Source organism: Dipodomys ordii, unplaced genomic scaffold (genome assembly GCF_000151885.1).
Source record: "Dipodomys ordii isolate 6190 unplaced genomic scaffold, Dord_2.0 Scaffold129, whole genome shotgun sequence".
In the NCBI taxonomy this organism is placed as follows: domain Eukaryota; kingdom Metazoa; phylum Chordata; class Mammalia; order Rodentia; family Heteromyidae; genus Dipodomys; species Dipodomys ordii.
The window spans coordinates 2,654,723-2,662,184 of NW_012267345.1; the positions used below are offsets into that span (position 1 = coordinate 2,654,723).

General features: G+C 43.5%; 1 protein-coding gene across 2 annotated transcripts in view; it reads left to right on the forward strand.

Moving 5' to 3' along the window:
• Positions 1–7,462, forward strand: part of Pcmtd2 (protein-L-isoaspartate (D-aspartate) O-methyltransferase domain containing 2) — a 24,421-nt gene that overhangs the window by 2,240 nt on the left and 14,719 nt on the right. For both annotated transcript variants that reach the window (XM_013030397.1, XM_013030398.1), the window contains exon 2: positions 3,212–3,542. In XM_013030397.1, the coding sequence (XP_012885851.1) occupies positions 3,236–3,542 (307 nt within the window). In that variant the 5' untranslated portion in view covers positions 3,212–3,235. The remainder of the gene's footprint in view (positions 1–3,211; positions 3,543–7,462) is intronic.

The following is a 7,462-nucleotide window of genomic DNA, read 5'->3' on the forward strand; positions in this document are numbered from 1 at the left end:
GCCCCCTCCTCCCTCCCCCGGCCCCCTGCAGCCCCCTCCTCCCTCCCCCGGCCCTCTGCAGCCCCCGCCCGCTGCGCACTCCGGACCGTCCTCTCCGCACTGCAGCATCTCTGTGTGGACCTTGGCTGTGGCGCTGGGCGGGGTGGCCCTTTCTGTCCTTTGTTTGGTCTCTGTCTGTCTGTCTCTCTCCCTCTCTCTCATCGTTCATTTCGCCCCCAGGACGCTGCGTTTAGGTCTCTTTTCCCAGTTCATTCTCTGCAGGACATTCCGTGTAAGATGTGACTTAGGGTTGGATAGTCACCCCCTTAGGCAGTCTGCCAACCAGAACAGACCAGAGTTGGGCCCCTCATTCCCAACACTTGGCTTGGTGTTTGTTTACACAGCCACAGTTAAGCCCTTGTGTTCCTGGCGATACTGCCCTCGGTACCTCTCTTGTGTTCCTGGTGATACTGCTGCCCCGTGGCTCAGTACTTCTTTTTTCAGTGTCTTGCAGTGGCTACTCTTGGGTAGGAACTCTGTTAAGCATTACAGACAGTAGTCAAGAGCAGCGTGTAATCAGGGGCCACATCTTCAGGGTGCTACTTACTTCACTGTTGCTTTGAGAAATTGGATTTCACTGGATTGCAGAGTCTGGGCCAGTGAGAGGATGTGGATTGGCGAGGCGAGTGGTTCTGGGTGTTTTGGATAGCATGATCTCACATGTCATCAGTAAGCAGTGATTTTTTTTTTTTATGACTTGGTGTTAGATTGGCAGCTAATAGTGCGTATCATACCCTACATGTTTACACCCTAACAGTGGCAACAGGGTACTCTGATTGCCAAAAGATTAACAATATGTTATATATAAAGAATATTGAGCCGGGCACCAGTAGCTCACGCTTGTCATCCTAGCTACTCAGGAGATCTGAGGATCACGGTTCAAAGCCAAGGCCATGAGACTCTTATCTCCAATAAACCATTCAGAAAACCTGAAGTGGCACTGTGGCTCAAGTGGTAGAGCACTAGTCTTGAGCTCAAGAGCTGAGGGACAGCGCCCAGGCCCAGAGGTCAAGACCCACTACCGACAAAAAGAAAAAAGAAAAAAAAGTCCATGTAACTCTTTATCTCCAGTGAACTACCACAAAGCTGGAAGTGGAACTGTGGCTCAAGTGGTAGAGTGCTAATCTTGAGTACAGCAGCTCAGGGACAGCACCTAGGTCCTGAGTTTAAGATCCAGGACTGGCGTGTGCTTGCACACACACACACACACACACACACACACACACACACACTGATCCCTTGAGAATTTTTTTTTAAAGCTACGTCAATGTGTATAAGACACAGGCCTTTGACATAAGTTTGGGGTTTTGAGTCCAGCCATTCTTCACACTGACTATGTGATCCTGAGCGAATTAACTTTCTGGCACTAATTTGTTGCCCATTGTGAAGTTTGAATGAGGTCTTGGCTGACACTTGTAACTATTTTTACTAAAATGCTGTAATTTTGATCTGGGAGGTGCTTTCAAAGTGAGGAAAAATGGATATAAATGGTAGATATTAGTAGAAAATGAAATATACCCAATGAACTACCTACTATAGATTTTTAAATTTAGGAATTGAGGCAGCATGACAAGATTCTATCCAGGCTTCTGGAGTAATAGGTGTCTTTCTTGATCTGAACCCAGGAGGATATGATTGTAAGTTCTTTTCCTAAAATAGATCATTAAACATCCAAACACATGACTCCACTTTCAACCAGTGACCCAAGTCTTAAGTTGACTGTGCTAGGCTAGCAGTATAGCCCCTGAACTAAGTGGCTTGCCCAAGATTAAACCTAACCTCATTAGCACTTAATTCCATCCCTTGAAGGGCTAGAGCCGGTTCTGTTATCTAACAAGGGCTTTAGAACAGCTTAAAAAGAAGATAAAACTATAATAATTGAACCATGATTTAAAAATTCTGATTCTAAATTTTCACATGTTGATCATGAGGATTGAGATTCTACCATAAAGTGGGAGGTAACTTGTGTCAAGACATCCCTGCACACCTTTTGTTTGCTGTTTGTATCAAGCAGAAGACACACAGGTGGTGGTTTGTCCCCTTCCCTAGGCTGCTTCCACCACTGTGGCCAGTTGTGCACTGGTATCTCTCCCCTAGTGTTCCCTCATTGTCCTTACTCTGCAGCTAGAGAGTCAAAGGACTGTGAAGGAGAGAGAGAAGCATTGTAATACATTGTCAGGAGGCTATCTTAATTGATGAAGTGTGCTAGTCTTCATGTAGACTAAGTGATCTTTCCTCCAGCAGTTTACATCATCATCATCAGCATCATCATCTTGTGTGAAGTAAAGCCATTATTTTGGAAAAGTTATTGGAGTTAGTATTACATTAAGAAGGATTTTTTTTTTATAGTTTCAGTGTAAGAACTCTCCAGGCAAAAGAGCATTTCCCTGTGCACTAGATAAAGCCAAATTGGGTTGTAGTAGAGGGGCTGCATGTTTCCTCCTTAAAGGCAGTTTGGAAGAAGGAAAGAAATTTACTTGAAAAGGCTGGATAGCTCCTACTGCTAAACTGTAGTCTTAAAGCTGGTGTAATGTTTGTTGCAATAAGATTTTGTCACAATGTGGTCTATTTGTTAATTTTTTTGTTGATGTTGTTTTTGCCTAATAATTGAATATCAAAGTATCCAAATCAAGAATTGGATGGCTTGCTGAACTTGGGTAAGAATTTATGTATGTGTTTGGTGTAGAGTTCCAATTAAATTTAGGACACCAGTTAAATTTGAATTACAGATAAGCACCAAATAAAGTCTAGTACTTGTCTTGAATTTCGAACTGGACATATGTATTTTTTTATTTAATTAGTTTCTTGTTCCTGGGGCTTGAACGTTGGACCTACGTACTGTCCCTGAGCTTCTTTTGTTCATGGTTAGTGCTCAACCACTTGAGCCACAGTGCCATTTCTGGCTTTTTGGGTAATTAATTGTAGATAAGAGTCTCATGGACTTTCTTGTGTGGCCGGCTTCGAACCATGATCCTCAGATCTCAGCTTCCTGAGTAGCTAGGATTACAGGCATGAGCCACCCGTGCCTGGCTGAACTGATAGTTTGTTCTTCTAAAATTTGCAGCTTCTGTATTATTTTTAGAGTTCAGAACTTAACATTGGTATATATTTTGAGCTTTTATTATTATTCTCTTACTCATAACTAAGCTAGTTCTTTAAATTTTAATTATAGTGTTGCCTGAGTGTAATCTTGAACATGGGCGGTGCTGTGAGTGCGGGTGAGGACAACGATGAACTGATTGATAACTTGAAAGAAGCGCAGTATATCCGGACGGACCTGGTGGAGCAGGCCTTCCGTGCGATTGACCGTGCAGATTATTATCTGGAAGAGTTTAAGGAAAATGCATACAAGGATTTGGCATGGAAACATGGAAACATTCATCTCTCGGCCCCGTGCATCTACTCGGAGGTGATGGAGGCTCTTGATCTGCAGCCTGGGCTCTCATTTCTGAACCTGGGCAGTGGCACTGGCTACCTCAGCTCTATGGTGGGTCTAATTTTAGGTGAGTGTGAAAGGAGAATCTGAAGGTCAGTGCATGAAATGTCTTCTTGGACAGAAATTACAGTTTGCTGGTTGCATACTCTAGAAGAGACCATGACCTCCTACAATTTGCTTGAAGCAAAGTCACTGGCTTGTGGGTGGCTGGATTACGTACATTTGTGGGCCCTGACTTCCAGATAGTGGGTGCCTCCCCTGTTTCCTGCCTCCTCTAGTCTAGCTCCACTACAGTCTGTTATAGCTGAATGGGACCAGCAGAGATGTGTAAATCTTGACCTCATGTAATTTCTCTTTTTAATCTAAGCAACATCGTCCCTTCATTCTTTCTCTCCACTGAAGGTTATTAAAGTCCTTTGGTAGTTGATTTCTTCCAAGCAGTTTCTGTTTTTTGTTTAATACTAAAAGAGTGGTATAGGCTGGGTGCCGGTGGCTCACGCCTGTAATCCTAGCTACTCGAAGGCTGAGATCTGAGGATTGCAGTTCAAAGCCAGTCCGGGCAGGAAAGACCGTGAGACTCCTGCTGTGGCTCAAGTGGTAGAGCGCTCGCCTTGAGCTGAAGAGCTGAGGGACAGCGCCCAGGCCCAGAGTTCAAGACCCACGACCGAGGGCTGGGAAGGTGGCTCAGTGGTAGAGCGCTCGCCTTGAGCTGAAGAGCTGAGGAACAGCACCCAGGCCCAGAGTTCAAGACCCACGACCGAGGGCTGGGAAGGTGGCTCAAGTGGTAGAGTGCTAGCCTTGAGCTGAAGAGCTGAGGGACAGCGCCCAGGCCCAGAGTTCAAGACCCACGACCGAGGGCTGGGAAGGTGGCTCAAGTGGTAGAGCGGTCGCCTTGAGCTGAAGTGCTGAGGGACAGCGCCCAGGCCCAGAGTTCATGGCTAGTGAAGCCCCATGACTGACCAAAAAAAAAAAAAGAGTGATACTTGTAAGTTTATGTATTTTTCAAATAAATTTCATGGATGGAAAGGAATCATGTAAGCTATTTTTCACAACAAAGAAATTGTAAGAATGGGTGTAACAACAGCAATATCAGATAAATGAGGGTTTATTGATTTTCAGCTTTGTGTTAAGTGGGAGAGTGAAATCTGCTTTTACTCTTAGTGAGGTGTGAAAGGGACTTGCAGAGGAGTGAAACACATCTGTGGTGTTAAAGGAGCCCTTTGGAAGAGGAGTCAGGTGGGGCTGGATGGGCTTGAATCAGCTTGTGTGACTTGCCTTTAGTATCTTTTGGCATTGGAATTTGTAACGTTACTGATGGATTGGATCTGGTTGTGAAGAAATATAAAAAAATGTCCAAGATGCAGGGCACCAGTGGCTTACACCGTTATCCTAACTACTTAGGAGGATGAGATCTGAGGATTGCAATTTGAAGCCATACTGAGCAGGGAAGCCCATGAGACTCTTATCTCCAATTAGCCACCAAAAAGAAAAAAAAGCCAAAAGTGGAGCTGTGGCTCAAGTGGTAGAGTGCCATACTAGAGCAGAAGAGCTGAGGGACAGCGCCCAGAAGCAGCATGTGCACATACACACATGAGCACATTTTCAGGCGCACTCACCACCCCCAAACAGCCAAAGAGTGTTGTGTGCCAGGGTACACAGGATTTCCAGCTACTCAGAGGCTGAGGTGGGAGAACCCTTTGAGCCCAAGAGTTTGAGAGCAGCCCAACCTGGGCCTGTCTCAAAAAAAAAAAAAAGCCAGGTATAGTTGACTTACACCTGTAATACTAGCTACCAACTAGTTTGAGATCTATGGATTGTGGTTTGAAGCCAGCATGGGCAGAAAAGTTTGAGAGATTCCATCTTTAGAAAAAAGCCATATAGGAGGTGAGTCTCAAGTGGTACAGCTTTAGCTGTGAGTAAAAAAGCCAGTGAGAGACCAAAACCCCAAGTTTAAGCCCTGGTATAAGCACAATACAACACAATGAAACAAAACAATAATATTAACAAGAATGTTCATGGTGAGTTTAAGCATTTTCAGTATGAAATTCTGAGTATTGAGTTTTCATTTTTATGGTTTATGTGTTGTATGCAGAATTCATTGGCGTGTATATCATAATCTTCTCGTTTTGTAGTTATTAGGATGACTTCAGAAAATCCTAACAGTCACATTGATTTTTGTAGATATAAAAAGGAAGATTTTGGTTTCAATTGAGTTTTGTGTCCTTCAAAGTTTAATTTTTGAGACTCGTTACTTAACTCTAGGCTATAAATTGCTACCTTTAAAATTTTAATTTGTATTCTTTTCTTTCTAAGAAAAGTTATGTTTTTTAAGTTAGTTTGTCTTTGATTTAGACTGTCATGGTTGCCATGCTTTGAGAAGAAAGTGTCTAGATAGTAGTGCGTTTCTGTTGATTGTACTTGAAGAGTTGGAAGAGGCTTAGTGAAAGGGTATTTGTGTGTGTGGAGGGGGAGGAATAGATAACAAAACTGACTAGATTAGGAATTCTGATGCCTGGGAGAAGTTGGAGTGTCCTGTTGTGCTTGGCGTGGGTGGTGATGGAGAAAGGGCTTATGATTACTGCCGCTGCTTTGCCTTTCTGAACCTTCTGCTTACTGGGAATTGTGTTCGCTGTAGGAGAGGAGAAATGTACAAGAAGAAAGCCCTGTCATGTCTGTGGTGTATTTGGAGGAAGACGCTTTGGGATGAGTGTCTTGGTGGGACTGTGGTCTGTTTCTAGGTGCTACAGTGTATTCCACCTTATTGCCAACTTAAAAACATCACTACAGAATGAAAACGTCATTGGCCTTTTAGGGCCTATACAAGTGAGATGGAAAGTTTCTACTAACACAGAGATACCCTCTCTGAGCCTGCCTTTATCAAGTCTCTGCTTTATCTATCTCATGTTAGCTCTATCTCTGTGTTCTTCTTTGGGATTCTTTCCTTTTTCCTAGGCTCTCTTCCTTTGGTCTTATGAATGATGGCCAGGGAGTGGTGATTCATGCCTAAAAGAGAGGTGGGAGGGGGCCTTGAGGTCTGGCTGCAGTGCACCTTGTTGCTTTCTAGTATCTCTTCTATTGCTGTTTGCTGGTAAGAAATAGGGACCATGTTTTATACTTGTCATTAGAAGTAACTAGTTAGTAACTTCTTTTCCCTTGTCAGTCTGGGGCTTGAACTCTGGGCCTGGGCACTGCCCCTCAGGTCTTCAGCTCAAGGCAAGTACTTTACCACTTGAGCCACAACACCACTTCCAGTTTTCTGCTGATTAATTAGAGATAAGAGTCTCACAGACTTTCCTGCCTGGCTGGCTTTGAACCATGATCCTCAGATCTCAGCCTGCTGAGTAGCTAGGATTACAGACGTGAGACACCAGCAGCAGGCTGTTTTGTTTTGTTTTGTTTTTTTTTAGTATTGTTATTGCTCAGTTGATGTTTGACAGTGAAGTGAGGTGTTAATGAAAATAAGAGGGGCAGGGCTCAGGAGAATGAGAACCATGGGCTGTTTTTGGTCTTTGGCACAATGTGTCAGACCAGAGTAATGAGGGTTTAAGTAAGCAAGTTGGTAGCAGGTCTTGGAAGTTCAGAATAACTTTGGACTTGGTGTTATAACTAGTGAGTATAGGATTTCTCATGGAGGCTTTGTCTCGATGACATTTTAACAGTAGTACTGTTGCAAATATGTGTTTCTTTTTTATCAGTAACACCCCGAACTCTTGGCTTTTTTTTTCTTTTCCATAAAATGATACTTTACACATTTAATAGCATAGATAGATACCCAGGCATCCGAACGAGTATTGTATTTTGAGCAGTGGTTATTATGTGTATTGAAAATGTTCTCTTGAGTAGTTTAGATATGCTAAGATTTCACAGCCCTCTGAGTTTCTGCCAGGTCAGTTGTGCGGTTAAAGACGCAGTAAAACACAATGAGCAAGAGTTCTAAAAGCTATGCTAAGATTTCACAGCCCTCTGAGTTTCTGCCAGGTCAGCTGT